The 27,099-nt window shown below is 35.5% G+C and overlaps 1 protein-coding gene across 1 annotated transcript; it reads left to right on the top strand.

The window, feature by feature from the left end:
- The first annotated feature begins 7,931 nt into the window (after nucleotides 1-7,931).
- On the top strand, nucleotides 7,932-25,017 carry LOC127866706 (uncharacterized). Its single transcript, XM_052407491.1, has 2 exons — nucleotides 7,932-8,338; nucleotides 24,000-25,017. Exons 1-2 carry the CDS (start codon nucleotides 8,001-8,003, stop codon nucleotides 25,015-25,017), a joined length of 1,356 nt encoding a protein of 451 aa, XP_052263451.1. The 5' UTR covers nucleotides 7,932-8,000.
- Nucleotides 25,018-27,099: the final 2,082 nt, after the last annotated feature.

Below are 27,099 nucleotides of genomic sequence, written 5' to 3'. Positions count from 1 at the left end.
AGATTATCGTTGAATTAATTGCGCACAGCTGTAAATGTTTTGTTCGATTCTGATTTGAGCATTATTTGTAATCCGAATTTCGGAAACACGCTTCCAAATTTGAATGCTAACGCGGCAATAAAAAATTATAGCGTCAAATAAAAAGTGCTTTATCTTTTGTTTCAATAAAAAGCGCGAAAATTATACAGACATGTAGAACGTCGCATGGAAAGTATGGGTGTATTTTGTGTTGTATAAAAACGGGAACATCACGTCAGCTGAATTACGCGTGTTCAGCGGGAAAAACGCCCCGGTTGGACGTTATTTCATCACATCTTTAAATAGTAACAATTGCAAAAATGTATTTGATACTTAAGAAAATTTGCAAATGTTTGTGTTTCTTATTATTCTAGAGCACATTTATAGTAAATATTTACCAGAATTTGCTTTAAAATTGGAATTTATGGGATTATTGGGTAATTGGCAAGTTATAATTTTGGTACAAGTTAGCAATATATTGCGATATATTGCAATACGGGTTTTTGAACTGACAATATATTGCAATACGGTTTTTGGCGTATTGTTGCAGCACTAATTGTTATAATTGTGTTATTTTTCATTCAAACTGTGTTCCAAACAAGATGCTTATTTGTTGAAATCATAATTGTATGTCCCAATTTGTGTTATAATTCATCATGATCTAAGACAAACAATGTTTTAAAGTTCTGGATGGGGTTGTAGAAATTAACGCTGATTTGTTCATGCTGTAGTAAAACTCTTTGTTGAGGTAAATTCTCATTTTGAAGATTCTTTAGGTAGACAAAGTTTGGCATGATGCCGTCTGGGAAGTGGTCTGAGAAAACCTGTCTATAAAACATTGGAATATAATTCTTCTGGCTATTTGCTCTTTCCCAGTCTGTTTTTGTATAATTACTATATTAGTCCTTTGGTAATTTTTTCTTTTTTCAGAAAATGTACTGACTCTGCTTATAAAATTGTGGCATTCAAAGATGCAGCAGTAGTATTTTCCTAGTGTTTATATTGAAACCAGAAGTAGGTATACTGTCCCGCACGAACGACAACTCTGTCAAGACGGAATTATGAAAATCCGGAATTACTCAATTGCAACAAATTAAGCAACTTTATTCATTGAAATTTAGAAACCTTATATTATGATCCTGCTTATAAATTCATGTTGGGTTGTTGGCTGAATTCATGGTAAATTTAAAGAGTATTACTCTTAATACGCAAATGATTTTCTTTCTATAAATTTAGATCGATGTATGCTTTTAAAGTGGCACTGTGGATTGCACTTGGTGTTGGTCTGGCCAAAGCTCAAGTCAATTTAACTGATGTAGAAATATTTGTTCCTCTGAATAACTTAAATCATGTGCAATCTGTACAATCCATTTAAGATCAACATTTTGGTAATGTCGTCATAGTGATAATAATAGCTTTTGAACTAATTGCACGTTTACAGATAGTAAAAAAAAATCAATATTACTAATAGATTTTTACTTGCATATAACTGAAGTACGGGGCTAGAGTTATTGGTGTGAAATAGTGATTTTATTGAATATGCAAGTTCAAATGAAGTGTCATAATTTCAATATTGAGGAACACTTAAGTTATTTAAAAAGTGTTTGGCAAAGAGTTGGTCAAACGTGGTCCATCTTTGATAATAATGAGGTTCTCAAGTACATGTTTAGCTCACCTGAGCACAAGCTCACCTTGTGATTGCCTTGTCTGTTGTGTGTTTGGCGTCGTGGGGCGTAAATATTTGCCTTGTTTACACTCTAGAGGTTACATTTATTGTCCGATCTCCATGAAATTTGGTAAGATTTGTCCTAATGATAACTTGGGCGAATTCGATAATGTTTCTGGTTGGTTGAAAAACATGGCAGCCATTGGGCTGGGCATTTTACCTTAAATGGCTTTATTAAAAGCTTGGTAACACTCTGGAGGCCACATTAATTGTCCTATCTTTATGAATCTTGGTCAGAAGAATAGTCCCAATCATATCTTGGACGAGTTCGAAAATGGTTCTGGTTGGTTGAAAAATATGGCCACCAGGGTTGGGGCATTTTTCATAATACATGTATGGCCGTAGTAAAAACTTGTTAACACTCCAAACGTCACATTTATTGTCCAATCTTCATGAAACTTATCAGAATATTTGATATCCTGGATGAGTTAGAAAGATGGTTTTGGTTGGCATTTTACCTAATGTGGCTATATATTTCTTTCGTAAAACCTTGTTAACACTGTAAAGGCCACATTTATTGTCTGATCTTCATGAAACTTTGTCAGAATTTTTTTCGCAATTATATCTTGGTCAAGTTCCAAAATGGTTCCGGTTGTTAAAAAACATGGCTGCCAGTGGGCAGCACATTTTTCCTTATAATTATGGTTTTGGTAAAAACTTGTTTACACTCTGAAAGTCACATTTATTGTCCAATCTTCATGAAACTTGGTCAGATTTGTTTTAATGATATCTTGGATGAGTTTGAAAATGGTTCTGGTCTGTTGAAAAACATGGCCACAAGGGGGGCTTGCAATTTATCCTTATATGGCTATATTAAAATCTTGTTAGCACTATTAAAGTTACATTTATAGTTCACTCTTCATGAAATTGGGCTGGACAGAACATGTCAGTTCCTTTGTATCTGAGGTGAGCGAATTTGGGCTTTTCAGACCATCTTGTTTGTTATAATCTGTGGATTTTCAATATGTTTGAGTATTTTAAATAAGAAGTATGTGACCGATAATGATTAGTTTTTAAAATTATATTGATAACATGAACTATTAATCCATTATTGGTCCTTAATTGTTATCGTAATTAGTGTAACTAATTAACTATTGTTTTACTAAGTTGCTTTTCAAATTAATTGAATTTATGTCACTTTCAAATGACTTTGCAACTTTAAATTGAAATTTAAAAAGATATTATATCATACAAAAAGCAGCCATTAGTGTGTGAATGTATAGTTCTTCAATAGGTCTTTCATACAAAGCTATGGGTGCTTCTTTGATCCTGTCATTGAGAATTAAAGAAACGTACTTGGTGAGAGCCGTTACGCCTTGAATATATTAAACATGATATCTCTCCCCAGTGAATTCCGTTCAGATAAATGGCCATGCAAGCTCAATATAAGATATATTATACCATAACCTATGAAAAGGTTACTAAAATGAAAATATCTTTCAAATTAAAAATAATTGACCAGTCGCCAAATACGCGATTGCACAGCCCACTGAGTTGTGTATTCATAAAACGCTTTATCCATTACTCCGACAGTCTTTGTTTGTCGTACACTGTGGCCACAACAAACGAAATCTAATTGAGTATTGCTTGAGTTTGATTGACAGCTGGCGAATGGTCAATTGTGTGTATATGCCCCCAATAGAGCGGCATATGGCAGTCTCACTGTTCACCGTCAGTCCGTCTGTCTGTCTGTCTGGAATCGGTTTTAAACTATTTCAGACACTGAAGTTTTGGTGTATGAGTCTACCTACATCACCATAGAGTTTTCTAGCCGTTTTTGCAAAAGAAATCTGGTTAAATAGAGTTTTGTTTTTATCGAGAAAAGTGGCAAATTTGGGAATTTTTTGTATCAACAAAAAGGACCATTTTGGGATTTTTTCATCATCAACTATTGACACAACATTTATTTTCCTGGCCATTTTGGGAAAACATTTTATAGATTTTATTTATATATCATGTAGGATGTTTAAAAAATTAAATTGAGATATACACATGTAGAGTCTAATAATCATAACACACTTATTTCTAAGGGGGGGGAGTGGGGAATTGGGATTTTTTTTATAATTTCGGGTTTGGATTGGGTCCGTTTGCTTTGGGATCGGGTCTGTTTTCCAGCCTATTATACATAGCAGGAAATTGACTTACACATCAACTTTGAGTTTCGTTCTTGAACATTTTGATTTTTGACGAAGTAACATGACTTGGACTTGAAACTTTTCTCTATAATAGATCTAGCTGCTGTGCTGTTTCAGAGTGCAGTAGAAGGCATTGTGTTTCACAAACGTAGTTCATGTTTTTAAAATTTACTGATTTATATTTTGAACTGGCAAAAAAATTCAGCAGTATTGCGATAGGTATTTGATACACTGAGAGCAATTTGAAACAAGCAAATTTGTTGATTTGATATCCTCCACCATAACTAAAAAGTGTTTGACCGGCTGACAGATGGGCTGACAGCAGACGGACGGACTGATTGATGGACAAACAATGCCAAATTATATCCTTCTGCCTTTGGCGGGGGATAACAAGTGAATTCGTTGAATTGATATCCACGGCTATAACAAAAAGGTTTGTGACACACAGATGGAGGGACTGACAGACTGACAACGTCAAAACTATATCCCTCTGCCGTTGGTGGGGGATAAAATTTGTATGAAAAACTTAAGAACACTGATGGTAAACATCTTGAACATAATATATCATAATATTAGTTGTTGTCTAACGGTAACGTTTTTTTTAATGTATAATTTGCTGTACAAACTGAATTATTAAATGTATGAAAGTCAATTTGCTTATTTACAAGTAATTTAATACTATTTTTAGTTTGATATGTACTGTAAACTTCACATTTGCATATCGATGGTCCCCATTTCAAATGCCGAACTTACAAAAACACAACTTTCCAGGAGGGCTATTTTTATGTCCCCCACTATAGTAGTGGGGGACATATTGTTTTTGCCCTGTCTGTTGGTCTGTTGGTCTGTCTGTTGGTCTGTTTGCGCCAACTTTAACATTTTGCAATAACTTTTGCTATATTGAAGATAGCAACTTCATATTTGGCATGCATGTGTATCTCATGAAGCTGCACATTTTGAGTGGTGAAAGGTCAAGGTCAAGGTCATCCTTCAAGGTCAGAGGTCAAATATATGTGGCCAAAATCGCTCATTTTATGAATACTTTTGCAATATTGAAGATAGGAACTTGATATTTGGCATGCATGTGTATCTCATGGAGCTGCACATTTTGAGTGGTGAAAGGTCAAGGTCAAGGTCATCCTTCAAGGTCAGAGGTCAAATATATGTGGCCCAAATCGCTTATTTTATTAATACTTTTGCAATATTGAAGATAGCAACTTGTTTCATTTTCATAACTATATGCAAAAAGCAGCTGTTAAAAATTATTTGGCTTCGCATTTTACAATAATATTCAGCTTCCCATTTTTGAGTATCTGCTTCAAATGTTTGCATTATTTTATTTCCACAATCACAGTTCAGCATTTTATCATATGGCCAGTTTGGCGTGTTTTGATTGGTTAGGTGGTTCACCGTTTTCTGGGCATGTGCGCACTGATTTTCTGCCCTACACAGAGCAAAAATCACGTTAGTGCAAAAAAATGTAGGTTCAGCATTTTTAATGGGGACCATTGATATACCACCTGAATAACTGTTTATGAAATGGAATACTCTTATCAGATAATAATATCAGTTCTCAAGCTATATCTTCAATGGATTTTGATGTCGATTTAAAATCAAGTTCAAATAATAATGATTTATTAGTATTACTGCTATATAGGATTTCATAACGAGGCTGAATGTGTAACTGTCTTTTTCTTTGCTAATGCAAATTTTGGAGAATACGAGTTACCCATTATCTCAACATCAATAATTGCTCAAAACAAAGATATACAATAGCCGTATAATACTAATTACATAAGTGTACCTAATTACAATTTTAAAAAGTATCAAATCAATTTGACAAGAATAAGGTGTTGAGAGTGGGATTTAAATCACTTTGGTCAAAACAATAGACACTATAATGTAGACGTGGACGTTTTTACTAGCTCACCACATTCCGGAGGATTTCGGATATAGTCACTGTATCACGGTTGATATCAGAGGTCTTATTTTGATGTTAAGAGTGATCACCCATCAATTATAGTAATGTGTGCTGGAATTTTGGGGTTTTAATACTGGTTCCCTTTTTTGTAACGTGAAATATTATATAATGACTGTGTATGCAGAAAAGAAGACTAATTCTGAATCAGAGACTCAATAGCAATCGACTTTAGAAGTACTATAGATCCACAAAGATGTTAACAGCTAGTTAAATTCAGTAGCAGCATAGCCAAATGCACATAGTAAAACAAAGAACAAAGAACATCTTTAGAAATAGCATTAATACAAATTTCGAAAGTTTAACTTCAGTTGACAATGACACACACAAAGTAAAGATAGATAAATTATGAAGTGATTATAAACTTATGAATATGTGGCATATAATATGGAATGTTTGCACATCAATTGTAACTAGAAATGTCGCGGCAGAGGCTGATGCGTATGTCCACGCCGCATGTTTGACCCAGGGGTGCCCCAGGGTTACTGGTAATGGGGCCATGCATAGTTGAGATTGTCCATATTGTTATAAGAGAGGTTCAGTATCAATTAGAAGTGAATCAGTGTAGAAATGAAGAAGTTTTAGTAAAAGGCAATTTTGGGTGGGTGTGACCTATGTGGGAGGGGCGCCCCCGGGTTGGTAATGGGCCATGCATTGTTGAGATTGACCGTATTGTCATAAGAGAACTTCAGTATCAATTTGAAGTGGATCGGTGTAGAAATGAAGAAGTTATAGCAAAAGGCAATTTTGGGTGGGTGTAGTCTATGTGGGCGGTGCGCCCCATGGTTGGTAATGGGGCCATGTATAGTTGAGATTGACCGTATTGTCATAAGAGAGGTTCAGTATCAATTTGAAGTGAATCGGTGTAGAAATGAAGAAATTTTAGTAAAAAGCAATTATGGGTGGTTGTGGTCTAAGTGGGCGGGGTGCCCCAGGGTGGATAATGGGGCCGTGCATAGTTGAGATTGACAGTATTGTCATAAGAGAGGTTCAGTATCAATTTTAAGAAAATCGGTGTAGAAAAGAAGAAGTTATAGTAAAAGGCAATTTAGGGTGGGTGTGGTCTATGTTGGCGGAGCGCCACAGGGTTGGTAATGGGGCCATGCATAGTTGAGATTGACCATATTTTCATAAGAGAGGTTCAGTATCAATTTGAAGTGAATCGGTGTAGAAATGAAGAAGTTATAGTAAAAGGCAATTTTGGGTGGGTCAGGTCTATGTGGGTGGGGCGCTCCAGGGCTGGTAATGGGGGCCATGCATTGTTGAGATTGACCCTATTGTCATAAGAGAGGTTCAGTATCAATTTGAAGTAAATCGGTGTAGAAATGAAGAAGTTAATGTAAAATAACCTAACAAAAATGAATGAAAATCTCTGACCCTGCCCCACCCCAACCCCTATAACTTTTGACCCAGGGGTCAGATCAAAATTCCAAATAGTGCAGGGTCGCACATATGCTCATAGCTACCATATGTGTAAGTTTCAAGGTTCTAGTGCTTATAGTGTAGGAGAAGATAGTGGCCAGGACGGACTGACAGACAGACGGCAGGGATTTTCAAAAAGCGTGTGGATAACTAGGAAAAATGCAACTGCCATGAATCAGAAAGCATATGCCAGTAGTTAAATAAGAATATCAACTAACAGCATGCATGTACTGGCCGATATTCTCTTCCATATATGTACATCATTATATTAACTGTCAGTTTTAAATACTGTTTGAGGAAAATGATCAGTTATATTATACTAAAATTGGTTTATGTAAGAACCTACTTTATTGTCATTATAATTCTATGTTCATAACATGGCATTTATTAGAGCAATTAAAAATGTGGTGTGTTAAACACTTTGGGATAAAGTTTTTATCTACACAGCTTGTTTGTGCAGTTTAAAGTAATCAATACACTCAGTACCCAATAGTACGGTGACAGTATACATAGTAACACTGTTTGCTCCTATCATACAAGCGCCATTTGACAGTAAACTTGGTTGCTGTTTAATTCAGTTCAAAATTTCATATTACTTGCCTGTGTTAAATGATAATTGTGTGTGTTTTCTGGGATATTTATTGTAAACATATACTTGGACATAAATATTTCAATTGATTTTAGATTGTATAATCTTGTTTGTTGATAGTGAATTATCAAAATGGCGACATCTGCATTTTCTAGAAATTTTGATTTGGTTAAATATTATTGTTGTACAATCTGCAAGAAAGAACGGTCTGTAGAAATAGATGCAGATTTTTACTGTAAAACATGTCTTAAATACTTCTGCAGAAGATGTATAAACTCCCACAGACATCATGGTTGGTTGTTTTTCAAAAAATCTCCTTATGGAAAGGATAAAATAATGAAGTGGCCACTTTCTAAGAAGATGGAGACTTCTCTTTTAACATGCGTCATACACAAGAGTGAACAAATAACAAAGTACTGCGAGGACCACAGTCAGCTGTGCTGCTCTAAATGTGTTAAACTTAATCACAGGTAGCTTATTATTACTTATTTTATATCAGTATACATTATTGCATTGTATTACCTGTATGCAACAGGGGCGTCGGAAGCACATTTACAATTTAGGGCGGCAGATGGGGTGGGTATGGGAGAGGGTATCCCCCTCCTGTTGGTGGGGGTCCGGCGTAACCCGGATTTTTTTTCAAATTTTAGCATCAAATGGCGCATTTTGGTGCGTTGCTATGCCTGATACCTGACCTTATACACGTCTATTGCAGGCAAGTGATCACTATATGTCGCAGTTTGTACTTTGTAGCGGGCTACACAACAATAGGGATCATGTGGGTTGAAAGAACGTTCTTCAGGATTTTTTTGTGCCGCAATTCCATTTTAGAAATAAGAAATTTGTTGGTTGCAGGTTTGGAGTACACATATTGAAATGACACAAAAAGTGGTAAAAAACATTAAATAAGTTTTAAAAATTATAGAATTACTTCGAGTTATTACAATTAATTCAGGTATCTTGAGGTATCTTTAATTCTGTGATAATTAAGGACTATTGGATCATGATGTCGGCACATTTGTTTCATGTCATACTTTCCTTTTTATTAGCTCACCTGAGGGATAGCTCGAGGTGAGCTATTGTGATCACTCAGCGTCCGGCGTCCGTCCGTCCGTCCGTCTGTCTGTAAACAATTTGTAAACATCTTCTTCTACTAAACCATTGAGCCAATTTCAACTAAATTTCATGTGGAGCATCCCTAGGTCATGGGACAAAAGAATTGTTAAAAAAAATTGATCACATAACCAAGATGGCCGCCATGACCATATATGGTAAAAACCTTAAAAAATCTTCTTGTCAGAAACCGCTCATCAGATTTTCAAAAAATGTCACAGGGATGACCTTTGAAGGCTCCCCTGAAAAAGTTGTTCAAAGAAATTTGATTCGTCAAAAAACATGGCCGCAGGAGCTCGTTGAACTTTGCATGTTTATTCGTTTTTGCCTATTTTGTGAAAACTTTCAAAAATCTTCCACATTTTTTGTCCGATCCTTTCCAAATTTGCACAGTGTCTTTATATCAATGAGGACACGAACCCTACAAAAAATGAGCATTATTGGTCCATGAAGTACAGAATTACCTCCCCTTGAATTGAGAAAATGGTGTTTATGCAATGAAGTCCAAATTTTTCATCCAATTCTTTCCAAACTTGTAAGGATTTAGCATGGTTCAAAACAAGGGAAACAACTACGGTTTATGCATGTTCTTTTTATTACAGATTTGCCTTCCTTTAATTCATTCAAAATCTCATTTTACAGCAGAGATTCCAAATCTGACCTGTAAATGAGCCCCATATTTACTGCCAGTGCTAGGTTACCTTTTTCCCATTTGATCATTCTTAAGTATGGTCTTGTAATGCTGCTACTGCTTCTGCTACTGCTACTGCTACTACTACTACTACTACTACTACTACTACTACTACTACTACTACTACTACTACTACTACTACTACTTCTACTACTACTACTACTACTTCTACTACTACTACTACCACTACTACTACTACTACTACTACTACTACTACTACTACTACTACTACTACTACTACTACTTCTACTACTACTACTAGTACTACTACTACTAGTACTACTACTACCACCAACCACCACCACCACCACCACCACCACCACCACCACCACCACCACCACCACCACCACGTCTACTATTACTACTTCTACTACTACTACTACTACTACTACTACTACTACTACTACTACTACTACTACTACTACCACTACTACTACTACTACTACTACTACTACTACTACTACTACTACTACTACTACACCACCACCACCACCACCACCATTCACAGTGACAAAAAACGTATTCACACAATGGCTGCTACTTCAACTTATAGCCCATATAGGGGGGCATGCATGTTTTACAAACAGCCCTTGTTTCTATGGGATTTTAACCACAACTGTTCATGTTTATCTCCGACACATATTTTTAGGTCACCTGTCATGAAGTGACACGGTGAGCCTTATGTGATTGTGTGATGTCCGGCGTCCGTTGTGCGTGCCTGCGCTTGTCCGTGCGTCCGTCCGTCAACAATTTGTTTGTGTAGACAGTAGAGGTCACAGTTTGCATCCAATCTTGATGAAATTTGGTCAAAATGTTTATCTTGATGAAATCCGGTTTGGGATTGTATTTGGGTCATCTGGGGTCAAAAACAAGGTCACTAGGTCAAATAATAGAACAACCTTCTGTAGACAATAGAGGTCACAGTTTTCATCCAATCTTTATGAAATTTGGTCAGAATGTTTATCTTGATGAAATCTGGGTTGGGATTTTATTTGGGTCATCTGGGGTCAAAAACTAGGTCACTAGGTCAAATAATAGAAAAACCTTGTGTAGACATTAGAGATCACAGTTTTCATCCAACCTTTATGAAATTTGGTCAGAATTCTTGATGAAATCTGGGTGGGATTGTATTTGGGTCATCTGAGGTAAAAATCTAGGTCAAATAAATAGAAAAACCTTGTGTTGACAATAGAGGTCACAGTTTTCATCCAATATTTATGAACTGTGGTCAGAATGTTTATCTTGATGAAATCTGGATTGGGATTGTATTTGGGTCATCTAGAGTCAGGAACTAGGTCACTAGGTCAAATCATAGAAAAACATTGTGTAGACAGGTCATAGTTTTCATCTGATCTTAATGAGTCAGGTGAGCGATTCAGGGCCATCATGGCCCTCTTGTTAATAGAAAGAAGCAAAGGCTTAGATCATACGGACAATTAAAGATTCCCAGGTTTAATTACTTAATAATTAAGGGATTATCATTATAAAAGAGACCGATTAATTACCCGCGGTAACAACATAATTGACACGTACATTTCCGAGGGCGGGTGATGACAATCAACAATACACGTGTTATAACTGCGAAAGCGTGATAACCTTGCTTCATAGTAAAGATATTTTCAAATATATGTGTATTGAAATGATTTTTTTTAAAGGTCTTTGCCCAAATTTCATTTTTGCCAAAAATATTGGGGCGGCGGCCACCGCCCCTGCCGCCCAGCTCCGTTGCCTCTGTGCAATTACCATCATGCATGTTAATTTGTTTGGATTATTCTATTAAGTTATATAAGGTTTTCAAAATCATTTCTTGTGTGCAATTTTTTCTTGTGCTTTTATTTGTTTATTTGTGTTTGTTTGAAATAACATTTCAAAGTTCAAGCATATGGCAACATTTTAGCAACAAATGTAGTATATAGTATAGCAATACCTTAAGGCTTTAATCAACCTGCCTGATTAATGTCTCATGTATATGTTCCTTTACTCTATTTATGGAGGATAGTTCACACTTGACGTTTGCTTGTTTGAGCCTGCATTTTTAACCTTCTCATCGTGACCTTTTCTCAGTTTTGTTTATATTGGTTGTTAATTTATTGTCTGTCATCAACAATTTGCATATGAACATTATAGAGGCGCCACATGTCTTGCCCAATATCGATGAAACTTTGTATTGACAGTTCGTGTAGATTAAATATACACTCAATAGTGCCTTTTCAACGATTTTTAGTTGGTCGCGTTAGATTGGTCGAGTAAATTTACAGACCTTGTTTTGCTAAACAGTATATGCTTAGAAGCCTTAGCTATGCTAAGAACCGTAACTCACTATGCTAGGAACGATTACCGCTGCCTGTCTGCACTGCAGATGACGAATACTTAGGAGCGTCTGCTCTACTAATCAGTGAGTGTATTTACCAGCTTGTAAGACGACATTGGCCTGTGTAGTGTTTATCATTTAAATCTGTACATATTGGCTGCTTTCAGGGAAAACAGGGTTTAATGCATGTCAAATAAGATTAGCATGTACACACTGATTAGCCTGTGCTAACACTGATTAGCCTGTGTTAACACTGATTAGCATGTGTTAACACTGATTAGCCTGTGTTAACACTGATTAGCCTGTGTTAACACTGATTAGCCTGTGTTAACACTGATTAGCCTGTGTACACTGATTAGCCTGTGCACACTGATAAGCCTGTGCACACTGATTAGCCTGTGTACACTGATTAGCCTGTGCACACTGATTAGCCTATGTACACTGATTAGCCTGTGCACACTGATTAGCCTATGTACACTGATTAGCCTGTGCACACTGATAAGCCTGTGCACACTGATTAGCCTGTGCACACTGATTAGCCTGTGCACACTGATTAGCCTATGTACACTGATTAGCCTGTTTACACTGATAAGCCTGTGTACACTGATTAGCCTGTGCACACTGATTAGCCTAAGCTAATCAAGGAGGACAACAGCAAACAACTTCAGCGCTTTGATTATAATTTTGTGGCCGGTTTGTTGACATTTGTAGTTTAAATCTGAGTTTTCATGTAATTTCCAGACCGGGAAATATATGTCTTTGACCCAATATCCTGTGACCTTAAAATACTTTTGGGAATGTCTGGTTTTTCCGATCTTCATTAAACTTTTTCAGAGTTTTTATGTGCCCCACTATAGTAGTGGGGGACATATTGTTTTTGCCCTGTCTGTTGGTCTGTTGGTCTGTTGGTCTGTCTGTTTGCGCCAACTTTAACATTTTGCAATAACTTTTGCTATATTGAAGATAGCAACTTCATATTTGACATGCATGTGTATCTCATGAAGCTGCACATTTTGAGTGGTGGAAGGTCAAGGTCAAGGTCATCCTTCAAGGTCAGAGGTCAAATATATGTGGCCAAAATCGCTCATTTTATGAATACTTTTGCAATATTGAAGATAGCAACTTGAAATTTGGCATGCATGTGTATCTCATGGAGCTGCACATTTTGAGTGGTGAAAGGTCAAGGTCAAGGTCATCCTTCACAAGGTCAAGGTCATCCTACAAGGTCAAACATTATATAGGGGGACATTGTGTTTCACAAACACATCTTGTTTTCTATTCATAAAGCCACTAAGTTAAAAACTAGTTCCAGCTTTTTAAATACGTGCCGGACAGAGGGACATGTTTCTTACATGCCGATGGTGATACCTTGCAAATACTTTACACGTCACATTAAAAGCTCACCTGAGCACAACATTCCCATGGTGAACTATTTTGATGAAATTTTGTCGTCCTTTGTCCATCATCAACATTTGCATTTTGAACACCCAAGGACGGAATTTAGTGGAAAATCTTCATAAAATTCATTCAGAACATTTTGTCCTAATGATATGTCAGCCACGTTTCAAGTCTGGTCATGTGAGGTAAAAACTAGGTTACATGAAAGAACAATCTTGTGAACACTCTAGAGGACAACAAAATTGCCCAGTTTTTTTATGAAACTTTTTGTCAGAATGATATACCCAAAGCATTTTAAACTGGGTTGTGTATGGTTTAAACAAATAGTTTGTTAGATAAAATAAAAAAAAGCATGTAAACATTAAAAGACCACATTTATTGTCTAATGAAACTTAGTACCATAATCCAATTAAAATCTTAGCCAGATTGCAATCTTCCTGAAAGCTCAAGAAGAGTATCAGACATTCAGCCCAGCAACCATATTTTACAGACCAATACAATATAAATATGTCATCGCTTTAACATATTCTTTGTCTATCACAGCAAACATACTTTTAAGCTCTACTGCCAAAGGCAGAAGAGCTTATGGGATGGCATGGTGTCTGTCTGTCTGTCTGTCTGTGTGTGTGTGTGTGCGTGCGTGCGTTAGACTTTTATTGTTTATCCGATAAAGTCCACAGTTTTCATCCAATTCTTTTCAAACTTGTCCAATGTCTTTATATTAATGAGGACTGGAACCCTATTGATTTTTAGGTCACTGGGTCAAAGGTCAAGGTCACAGTGACTCGAAATAGTAAAATGGTTTCCGGATGATAACTCAATAATGCTTAGGCCTAGGATCATGAAACTTCATAGGTACATTGATCATGACTGGTTGATGACACCTGTACATTTTCAGGTCACTAGGTCAAAGGTCAAGGTCACAGTGACTCGAAATAGTAAAATGGTTACTTTTTCTTGTTTATCAGATAAAGCCCACATATTTCATCCCATTCTTTTCAAATTTGTTCAGTGTCTTTTTATTAATGAGACTCGAACCCTATTGATTTTCAGTTCACTGGGTCAAAGGTCAAGGTCACAGTGACTTGAAATAGTAAAATGGTTTCTAGATGTTTACTCAAGAATGCTAAGCCTAGGATCATGAAACTTCGTAAGTGCATTGAACATGACTGGCTGATGACCCCTATTGATTTTCGGGTCACTAGGTCAAAGGTCAAGGTCACAGTGACTCAAAATAGTAAAATGGTTACTTTTTCTTGTTTATCAGATAAAGTCCACAGTTTTCATCTGATTCTTTTCAAACTTGTTCAGTGTCTTCATATTAATGAGGACTCGAATCCTATCAATTTTCAGGTCACTGGGTCGAAGGTCAAGGTCACAGTGACTCGAAATAGTAAAATGGTTTCCGGATGATAACTCAAGAATGCTTAGGCCTAGGATCATGAAACTTCATAGTTACATTGATCATGACTGGCAGATGACCCCTATTAATTTTCAGGTCAAAGGTCAAGGTCACATAGACTCAAAACAGTAAAATGGTTTCCAGATGATAACTCAAGAATAATAAGGCCTAGAATAATGAACCTTTATAGGTACATTGATCATGACTGGCAGATGACCCCTGTTGATTTTCAAGTCACTAGGTCAAAGGTCAAGGTCACAGTGACAAAAAACGTATTCACACAATGCTGCCACTACAACTGACAGCCCATATGCAGCATGTTTTACAAATAGCTATTGTTTAAAAAGAGCAATATTAAAGCAATAAGTCCAGAATGACTTCCCCTTGAATATGAGAAAATTTTGAAATCCCGCTTGTTTACGTAATTAAGTCCACAGTTTTCATCCAATTATTTCAAAATTTGCACAGTATCTTTATATCAATGAGGACTTGAACCCTATTGAATATAAGCAGTATCGGAGAAATAAGTACACAATAATCTCCCCTTGAATTTGAGAAAATTCTCCTTGTTTGCGCGATTAAGTACACAGTTTCCATCTTATTCTTTCCAAATTTGCACAGTGTTTTAGCAGTAGAGCGATTCAGGCCCTCATGGGCCTCTTGCTTATTTTTTAAGTCCATATCCAGCAACATAAAATTATACAAATATTTTATAGTGTTTTAGCAGTAGAGCGATTCAGGCCTTCATGGGCCTCTTGTTTATTTAAGTCCATATCCAGCGACATAAAATTATACAAATATTTTATACAAATAAATACAAACTGACAATAATAATGCATGTCATTGGTAAAAAACAAATCATTCATTTGTACGAAACACATTACTCACATGTTTAGTCCATTTTCATGAAAATTGGTAATAACATTAAATTTTGTTCAAATGATATCAATAGAGTTCAAAACTGGTCATGTTGGATTTAAACTACAGTCAAACCTGAATTCAGCGGTCAGTCAAGGGAAATGATCAAAGTGACCGTTGTCCACAGGTGACCGTTGAATTCGGATCACAATTTTAAGAAGGTTGGTCAGTTGGTAGTATTACTACGTCGTTACCCCACCCAGTTGTTTGCATACAGTGTAAAACAAATGCTCATTGCATTAACAAATCATAATAATAGCATTAACTTACGCGTGTACATTGAATAATAGAGAATAATATCTTTTAGATTGATTTAATTTCATATTGTTAAATTAAACAATGACTTTATCAACGCTGGTATAATTGTTTACTCATGCATCTCATTCATTCAGTAAATAAAGCTTGTCACGTTCCGTTGTGGAGTGGAATATAGTGGCCGTTGGCCGTTATGGTCAGTTGGCCGTTAAATTCAAGTGTAATATAGAGTGTTTTTCGTTGGGGGGGATTCCAGACTGACCGTTGTCTGCAGGTGACCGGTTTATTAAGGTGGCCGTTAGGTCAGTTTCGACTGTAGATCACTAGGTAAAATTGAAGAAAAAGTTTGTTGACATACTTGTAGATAACATTTATTGCATATTTTTTTCATGACATTTGGTAAGAACATTTGTCCCAATCATATCTCAGACTAGATCGTAAATGATAAGTGGATGCTGTAGGGTGAAAAACTAAGAACACTGTATTATGTGAATTGACATGACGCCGCCTGTCAATCAAGTTCTTATCTAAGAACTGATCTACCAATCAGCCATCGATTAATCAGGCGCGTTAGTTAGCAACGAACTGTCCGCCATTTTCTAGACAAGCTATGTATAGGTTCACTTTTACTTAAGCGAGTTTCTTTTGTTATCAACTTAAAAAAAAGTAGATTAAAAATGGTTAAACGGTGTCGATGGGGACTATGTAACTCGGACAATCGATATCCTGAAAGATGAGTTGGTGACATTTAATTTATATCGTTTCCAAAGCCGACAAGAGATCTTGAGAAGTGTAAGATATGTATAAATGCATGCGGTCGTCACCACGAACAACTAAACGTCAACACTGTCAAAGACAATTATAATATATTTTTATCGGATATACTAGCAGATTTAAATAGTTTATGTTATCGATCTGATTATCACATAATATTTCGCGTTAAAAAAAAATAGTTTTATCAGTTACTAGGTCATTAATATACAGAAGCGAGGTTCATCTGCATTACTTAAAGAGAAATAAAACCCAGCATGGAGCCTAATTTGTGCTGTGTTTAATTACTCTGATAGTAATGCACTTTATTGCCATTATACATGTTATTAGAAGTTGACACGTGATATATTATATTAATAACGGTATCTACACATGTGCAGACATGTGATGTAACCAATGAACGCTTTTAATCCACCTTTGAGATCGAAAAGTTCTCATTATGTCCCCCACTATAGTAGTGGGGGACATATTGTTTTTGCCCGATCTGTTGGTCTGTCTGTTGGTCTGTCTGTTGGTCTGTCTGTTGGTCTGTCTGTTGGTCTGTCTTTTTGCGCCAACTTTAACATTTTGCAATAACTTTTGCTATATTGAAGATAGCAACTCCATATTTGGCATGCATGTGTATCTCATGAAGCTGCACATTTTCAGTGGTGAAAGGTCAAGGTCATCCTTCAAGGTCAGAGGTCAAATATATGTGGCCAAAATCGCTCATTTTATAAATACTTTTGCAATATTGAAGATAGCATCTTGATATTTGGCATGCATGTGCATCTCATGGAGCTGCACATTTTGAGTGGTGAAAGGTCAAGGTCAAGTCATCCTTCAAGGTCAGAGGTCAAATATATGTGGCCCAAATCGCTTATTTTATGAATACTTTTGCAATATTGAAGATAGCAACTTGATATTTGGCATGCATGTGTATCACATGGAGCTGCACATTTTGAGTGGTGAAATGTCAAGGTCATCCTTCACAAGGTCAAGGTCATCCTACAAGGTCAAACATCATATAGTGGGACATTGTGTTTCACAAACACATCTTGTTTTCAACGAGTTTCGTTTGATTTATTTGAAAAAAAAAGCGGAAAAGAAATAAGGCAAAAACGGTGTGAATAGGTTTTATGTAACTCTGACATTCGGTATCCATAAGTTAGATTAATTAATTGTATACCATTTTAATCGCGGAAATGCGGTCTTGACAAGAGCAACAGGAAGCTTCAATGTGTAGAATTACCAAGATCACCCTTATGGAGCATTTATTTATTAAAAAAAACTGGAAATGTTATGTTAGAAATAACTACGCATTATTAAGTATGAATTATATCACGTGTGCTTGTAGAATAATATAGAAGATTGGTACCAACTTTGCGTAACTTAACGAAATCCCTGTTATTAATCGAGTTTTGTGTGTGTCAGAAACAAGTGAAAACGATTATATGTTTCTATTTTAATAGAATCGAATCAATAAATGCCTCATAATAAGATTTATTATTACTGATATAACCAATAAATGCTGATCTTGGGAGAAGTCGGTACCTGCGCCAGCGTCTGATACAGGTAGCTTTACTGAATTCCCCTTCATACAGCGCTACTTTATATATGACAATGACCAAACTTATTGTGCTGTCTTGCACTTTCAATTAAAGTGATTGATAAATGTCCCATAAGCAATGTTTAATATTATTAATATCACTTTTATACGTAATAATATGTGGGATTTTGGTACACTCGGTGTCAGAAAGCGTGTAAAACTTCACCGAAATCCCAGTTTAAAGCGCTATTTTGTTTCAAATACACAAGTGGAAATGTTTCGTAAATAACATGGGTAAATGCCGTTGAAGGAGTGTTCATTTATTGCTAATACCAATATCACACGTAATAAGAGGTTCGATTTCGGTCAGCGCGCAAGCGTTTGAGAGCGTTATTCATGTACCGAAAAACCCGTTATAATTAGCTGATGTTCTCTCTATATATATTTTTTGCATTCGCAGAATAACTAAATGACACAAACCCTTATACAAGTGTCATATGGTGTCAAAAAGTCCATTAAAATAATCCGGAATATTGCGTTAATCTACATGCAGTATATAGGCAATGAAGCCACTTTGGTGTTAGCTTGTCTAGGTTTGCTACCAACTGAGCCACGTGATTAAGTGGGCGGAGCAATCATAGATAAGGCGTCATGTCAATTGGGAATAAGACATCAAACTGGGAATGGGCATTATTTTTATGATTTTCTCAAACAAAACTTTTCATTTCATGATCTGAATTTATGTTTGTACTATTTTATCTATACTTCAAGCTTAATAAGCAATTTTCTATGACTTTCATTTACAGTGAATTTTTTTAATTTTTTGAAAAAAATAATTTTAACTGAATTTTTTAAACTGTGTACATGCGTCGCATGGACACAATCTCATTTTATTAAGATTTTTAAAAAATCAATTAAAATCCAGTTTTGTAGTAAAATCAATTTGAATGATGTTATTATATATGCACATTTATATTTTAATTATATTTTGTAAAACTCAATAAATACAACTTGTAAAGCTGCGTATTATGCACTGTTAAAAAGCACAATTTATTCCCGAATTGATGTCTGATTCCAACTTCACATTATACTGTGTTTAAGTCACTATGTAAAACTGCATGATTATAAATCGATGTCTTATTCCAACTTCACATAATACTGTGTTTAAATCACAATGTAAAACTGGATTATTACAAATCTTATAAAAACTCTAGAGGCCAAATTGATTCTATAATGCTCATGAAAGCATTTGTTTCAATGATATCTCGGCTGATTTGAAAACTTTTGAAGTAATAACATATGTCCAAATGATTTCAAGGTTGAGTTCAAAGCTAGATCACTAGGTCATATTTGAAGAAAATATTATGCACACACAGTAGAAGTATAATATGTTTCCTCAATATTCTAGAAACTTTCTGGACATTTATTTGCGTTATTTCTCCACAAAATAAGATATGATTTAATAAACATGTCTTCAATGCGGCGGGTAGTTTTGCTTATAATGCTACAGTAAAATTACATGTATCTTTTTTCACTCAAGAAGTCACATGTGTAACCCGCTTCTAATGAAACTTGCTCAAAACATCGATAAAGTGTGCTGTCATAATATCTGTTCTGCATAAACATTAAACAATTTTTTAAATGACCACCAGATGTTGGGGCTGTTTTAATCACCAGACCAGGAAGTGCTATAATTGTAATCACCCTTTTCGGTGTAGTTTGGTGTGTGGCTGTAGTGTTATATATATAGTGTCCGTTTTGTACCGTCTTTGTTACCACTTTAGATTCACATTTTAATATATTATCAATGGAACTTTAAACTTTGTTAGAATGTTTATCTAGACAGTATTAAGGCCAAATATGAATCTGATTCATGTGCGCGGCTGGCGCATACAAAACCGTGTATATGAATTCATTACACATCATATGTTTGGCCTATAACAAAGGCTTATTAAATAAAGTAATTCCAATGTTTTTCACACTGTCATAAACCGTATAAAAACAGATGTGTATGCACTGTTTGAAATTCTTAAAAAATGATTTAAAAGTTATTGGTAAAAAGCATCACTTACCGGTGTGTTTACATCCATTGACATGAATTAGTGAAAAAAGCATCACTTACCGGTGTGTTTACATCCATTGACAAGAATTAGTGAAAAAAGCATCACTTACCGGTGTGTTTACATCCATTGAGATGAATTAGTGAACCCTTTAAAGTCATGTGATCCTGCTTCCTGAATATATGTCAAGGCCGAGTTCAAATTTTGTGTCATTTGTGTGTTGAAAGTAGTTTACCAGATGAACAATAAGAAAATCCTTTGTGCAACTACAGAGACCATATTTCATGACTCATTCTGGAAACAACTCAGAATGTGTATCGGTATCTTGACAATATCTAGGCCAAGTCTGAAAGTGAATTCTTAAAACTCTTGTGGGGTCAAACAATAGACCACCAGTTGAAGCCTTCCACAATTCATGTCCAGGAACTCAGATTAGCCCTTAAAGGGACTGTCAACCACGACAACGAAGATATAAAAAGTTATAAAATACCGTATGTTTTACCATTATAAGTTTATATTGATTAAAATAGCACGACTGGTATATTACATTACTTGAAAAAAAATTGTTAAGTTTTCATATTTTCAGTATATTCGGTAATAAATTGTACTGGGTATGTCTACCAGGTAACTACCAGGCAAAAATATAAATAAGGCCAGTAGATTGAACATCATCGTCACGTGGTAAACACAGGAATGCAAATTGTGCATGCGTAGAAAATTGTATACATTTTATATATAAAATGATCAATATACTTGCGTTATTTATAGTGTGTATATCGTTATGTCACATATTTTCGCGATGTACTTTTGATTTCACATTGCGAAATTGTATTACCTTATATACTGACAATAAGAACTTTTTTCAAATTTTGTTATATTCCAGTCGTGATTTTTTAATCAATATAAACTAATAATTGTAAAAAAATGCGGTATTTTACAACTTTGCTTTTCTTCATCGTTGTGGTTGACAGTCCCTTTAAGGGCCATGATGGCCTTCTTTATTCATATTTTTTGTTTAATTTTAATATGACATGATGCCTACATTCTTTATACTCAGAAGAAAGTCAAGGGTGGGCTACTATGCAACCAATTATGATGGGAGCTAAACATTTTGAAACAATTATATTCAAAGAAATGGTTTCATAAATGATAACATGTTTAAATGCAAGATCAATTCGCCATGCTGGTGCAAAAATTGCTATGTGCCTTCTCATTTCAATGTCATATGATACCTTTTTGCACTAAGTGATAAAATTATACTGTTGAAAAATCACTTGAAATTCGTCCATTGCTTTACATTAGACGGTAACAAGAATTTATCTCTTGATTAAAAATAATGGAGTTTCAATATTTGTCAATATACTTGTGATTTGTGTTGAAATGGTTGAGTGTATGTGTGTATGTGCTGGTCCATTGTTAATTTTTACAGTATTTAACAATAAGAATGAATTACCACATCATTCTTCATCTATTTATTAATGACGCTAATGCCAATTTATGCAAGAAAGCAATTAGTAAAGAGGAATTAAGTTCTCATAATTTATAACCCTAAAAGAAAGAAAAATATTATAGTAAAAAACACATATTAACTGCTTATGCAAACACATATTTTATTAACCAGGTTTTCCGAAGGAAAAAACTGGTTATTAGATTGGCGAATGCGGGCGGGCTGGCTGGCTGGCGGGCTGGCTGGCTGGCGGGCTGGCGGGCTGGCGGAATAAGCTTGTCCGGGCCATGACTATGTCGTTCATTGTCAGATTTTAAAATCATTTGGCACATTTGTTCACCATTGGACGGTGTGTCGCGCGAAATAATTACGTCGATATCTCCAAGGTCAAGGTCACACTTTGAGTTCAAAGGTCAAAAATGGCCATAAATGAGCTTGTCCAAGCCATAACTATGTCGTTCATCGTCAGATTTTAAAATCATTTGGCACATTTGTTCACCATCATTGGACGGTGTGTCGCGCGAAATAATTACGTCGATATCTCCAAGGTCAAGGTCACACTTTGAGTTCAAAGGTCAAAAACGGCCATAAATGAGCTTGTCCTGGCCATAACTATGTCATTCATTGTGAGATTTTAAAATCATTTGGCACATTTGTTCACCATCATGGGACGGTGTGTCCCATGAAAGAATCACGTCAATATCTCCAATGTCAAGGTCGCCACGACTAAAAATATATTAAAAAAAAAAAAAAAACTTACAAAGGGGGTTAATTTTGTTGGTCATTTCAAAAGTTCAGTTTGAGTTTTCTCCCTTTATCAGATTTTTTTTTCACAATGAAAACCTGGTTTTGTGACAATTTTGTCCCTTGTTTTATATTTAGATTGCCATTTCATAAGAATTATTATGCCCCCCTTCGAAGAAAAGGGGGTATATTGCTTTGCTCATGTCGGTCTGTCGGTCGGTCGATCCGTCCACCAGGTGGTTGTCAGACGATAACTCAAGAACGCTTAGGCCTAGGATCATGAAACTTCATAGGCACATTGATCATTGTCGTAGATGACCCCTATTGATTTTGAGGTCACTAGGTCAAAGGTCAAGGTCACGGTGACCAGAAATAGTAAAATGGTTTTTGAATGATAACTCAAGAAGGCATATGCCTAGGATCATGAAACTTCATGGGTAGATTGATCATGTTTTGCAGATAACCCCTATGATTTTGAGGTCACTAGGTCAAAGGTCAAGGTCACGGTGACCCGAAATAGTACAATGGTTTCCGGATGATAACTCAAGAACCCATACGCCTAGGATCATGAAACTTCATGGGTAGATTGATCATGACTCGCAGATGACCCCTATAGATTTTGAGGTCACTAGGTCAAAGGTCAAGGTCACGGTGACCCGAAATAGTAAAATGGTTTTCGGATGATAACTCAAGAACGCAAACGCCTAGGATCATGAAACTTCATAGGTAGATTGATCATGACTTGCAGATGACCCCTATTGATTTTGAGGTCACAAGGTCAAAGGTCAAGGTCACGGTGACCCGAAATAGTAAAATGATTTTTGGGTGATAACTCAAGAACGCTTTTGCCTAGGATCATGACACTTCATAGGTACATTGATCGTGACCCGCAGATGACCCCTATTGATTTTCAGGTCACTAGGTCAAAGGTCAAGGTCACAGTGACAAAAATCGTATTCACACAATGGCTGCCACTACAACGGACAGCCCATATGGGGGGCATGCATGTTTTACAAACAGCCCTTGTTTCAATTTGAAACACTGAAAACACTGAATATGTCTTAATAAAAACACATTTTGTCTTGTGGCACTTCAATGAGTATAATAATGATGAGTTAAATATACATAACTTTATGTTATTCACATGTATTCTAGTAATGACATTACTAAAGAGTGGTAATATCATTATAATGAATAAATGCACAATTTGTTGTTCAATGCGGTTTGCATTATTTCCCAAACACACAGTAGATAGATACATATTTATTTATATATTTTTATTTTAATAATCAATATAGTATTGCCTCTAGAAAAGTAACATGTGAATTGATGTAACATATGCATTGTTATTGTATGTGCCTAAATATTTTTTTTTGTTAAAATGCCCCTTTTAATTTGTATTCTAATTAATATCGTTTTGGGTTACACAGTTGGTTATTGGTCAGTTGATTACTATTCAATCACTTACTGTCTCCCATGTGGTTGTATTTCAGACTATGCGTACAAGTAACTCCATTACCTCAGGCTGCCGGAGGGAAGTCAACCAACTTCAAGAACCTGTCTGTCAGCATGGAAAATACTCTTTCACAACTGAAACAATGTCAGACGTATCAGTCGGACAGAATCAAGTCTCTTAAGGTTTCATACAAAGAACATGAGAGGCTTATTGTGGATGGTTTGCGTGTGAATATAGTATCATATTTACGGGAATGTGAAACCAGCACAGTTAATACAACACATAAACATATGCAATACCCAATCAGTGAAATGCGTGAGGAAATCAAATATTTATTAGCAGATTTTGAGAAAAGCACTATTAAGGATAAGAAAGAAGAGCTAAACCTGAAACAAGCTCCTCTCAAGGTTGTGAGAAACAGCTGCATTAGACTTCACTATGAATTGTTCCATCTCCATGTAGCCATACCGAAAGTACTGGGTAAAGAACTCTCTTTTATTGCCAGTAAAAAATGTCTGGAAAATATACAACAATCTGATATATTTATAAAAGAGAACTTTTCAAACAAGGTTTTCACTGTGAATGGGAAGTCTGTGCACAATATAAAAATGCCAAGTGAATCACGCATATCCTCGATCACAGCAGTATGTGCTCTCCCAAATGGACAGGTACTGGTTGCAGACGGCAATAATTACAAAGTCAAGCTTCTGAACCAGCAGTACCGTGTGGTGGGCCACTTGGATGTGAGGTATGAGCCACTGGACATGTGTCTTATCACACCCACTGAGGTTGCAGTGGCTGTGCATGATGAGGTCCAGTTTATCACAGTAAGCCAGAGCCAGCTTGCCAAAGGCAGGAAGCTTAAGTTTGATTGTACAGGTATTGCCCACAACCAGGGTGACCTATATATCTGCTCTGGTTCTGCTCTGTACAAGTTCACATTGAGCGGCAAACTGGTCTCCTGGCTCTATGAAGATACATCAGCTGGTTTAACAGGTAAGAATCATGGTGGATTCATCCTAATAACATGTGTGATATGTACAGAGATTTTCTAGCCATTTTAAGAAAAAGAGTCTCGTCAAATTGATATTTTTAAAATCGATAAAATGGGACATTGGGGAATTTCGTTATCGACTAAATGGACCGATTTTTTCTTAACAACAAATATTCGGTCTTTTCGAAACTAAGGGCAAACAAGAGTTGTCTCGCATTCAGGTAGGTATCGGAAACAAGTAAACGAACCAAAGAAAACAAGTTATCATATGCTTCTCAGATCTCTGAAATCGTAATATTTACTGTTCATTTCAAGTTACGTATACAGTTATTTCTTCATTGATTGATATACTTATATACTAGTTTGTGTACATTAGTATTTTAATGCTGTATTGCCATATAACTTTGCAACCAAAAGCTCTTCATCAGTAAAAGTTAAGCACCACTGATAATTAAGCTTTCTGCTTTTAAAATTGTGCCTGTTGCATTATTCAATTGATTCCCAACATTTATTACGTTCCTGTCAAGTATTTCATTGATTCATTCACCTCAGTAATGTGGGTTTATTTTAAATATTGATTGATATTCTTCTGTCACTGTCACACTTGACTATCAGTTTCTGAAAGAAAAATTGTTTTAACAGCAATTTCATACCAGTTAACTTAGTACATTATTTTCTTGATTTTACGATAAATACTTTATGATGTTTTTTAACTGATTTTTTGGTTTAAATATCTTCTTGATAATACTGTGTGAGAGTGTTGTGATTGGTCATAGTTCAGTGTTGTGTTGTTTATTTTGAATGTCCACTGACAAAATTAATTGACCGGGTTCTTTTTCGAATACAGCACTCCTTCTAGCACTCTCTTATGCTACGGTTCATTACATTCACCTCTGTCGTGGGCTCACGGACTACTTTCTACCGCACGTGACTTTAGTCACATGATCATAGTCGCATATTCAAAATGGCCCCGCCCATCGGCTTTGCTTTATCTAATAGTATTTGAAGTTTATAACTGGGCGCGTGCTATTCAATTTTATTCCATGCACATATTTAACTAAATGAACATTTTGCAATATTAACAATGAGTCAAAGCTGTATATCTGTATTAGAAAATAATATAAAATTATACAGAAGCATCAATAAGTAGTTGCTGCTTTGACAAGATTTTGAGTGAATAAGAAATATTGAATAGAAATATTGACCAAAGTAAAACCGTCTGTTAATGTTTTACCAATGCAATGCCAGTTTTGTACACATAGACCCTGAAGATATTTACTCAAACTAATTCTATGGTAAAATATTTATCTTAAAATAAATTGCAGGCCAACATCAGTACAGTTGTTTTGTTATTGTTGTTTTAACAATATACATTTCATTGTCCCATGCTTATCCTGAAAGGGGACAACTGGAAGCATCTATCATACACTGACAAGTTCATTCAGGAATATGTTTACAAATACAAAATTATATAAGAGAAATATGACAATCTGTCAAAGAAGAATAGTATCAAAACTTCACAGAATCAAATTATGCTGCTATAACATAAATTCAATTCTTTACATGATCTTTTAACTAAATAATAAATTGCATTATAACATGACCTACGCTCCAGGAGTGAAATAACGTAATGCTCAATTTTGTTTATTACACGAGTGTTATTACACTAGTTATATAACTGTGAAATGACGTCATTTTTGTGACGAAATGACGTCATTATTCCAGCGAATTTCTTCAGTTAAACTCTTTTACAATGTGAATAAACAGTGAAAAGAGCGTAAAAAAGAAAATTTGTTGGTCATGTTATAAATAGACTCTTACATTCGTGGTCATTTTGTATTGAATTTATTAAACTTGTCATCTAAATAAAGATAAAAACTTGGCAAGCCTCGTGTTTATCTTTATTTAGATGACTCGTTTATTAAATTCAATACAAAACGACCACTCATGCAAGATCCTATATATATACTTGTAATACTCATGCCTTTTCCCCGGCTCTTTAAGCACCTTAGTGCCTGAATCTTTAATTTATTACTTTATCTCACCAATTTGTGTTGCTGTAATTCTTCAATGTCATGAAAGACATTAAAGATTCATCAGGTTTTTAAAGGCTGATTAGTTTACTTATATTTGTTCAATTATT

Source organism: Dreissena polymorpha, chromosome 1, assembly GCF_020536995.1.
Source record: "Dreissena polymorpha isolate Duluth1 chromosome 1, UMN_Dpol_1.0, whole genome shotgun sequence".
NCBI lineage: Eukaryota > Metazoa > Mollusca > Bivalvia > Myida > Dreissenidae > Dreissena > Dreissena polymorpha.
This window is presented reverse-complemented; position numbering and strand designations above follow the sequence as displayed.

What these genes read in the sequence shown, in the direction of transcription:
- LOC127866706 (XM_052407491.1), top strand. Translation starts at nt 8,001, where the DNA reads ATGGCGACATCTGCATTTTCTAGAAATTTTGATTTGGTTAAATATTAT. An exon ending in TGTGTTAAACTTAATCACAG is followed by an intron (nt 8,339 to 23,999) that starts GTAGCTTATTAT and finishes GTTGTATTTCAG; the next exon opens with ACTATGCGTACAAGTAACTC.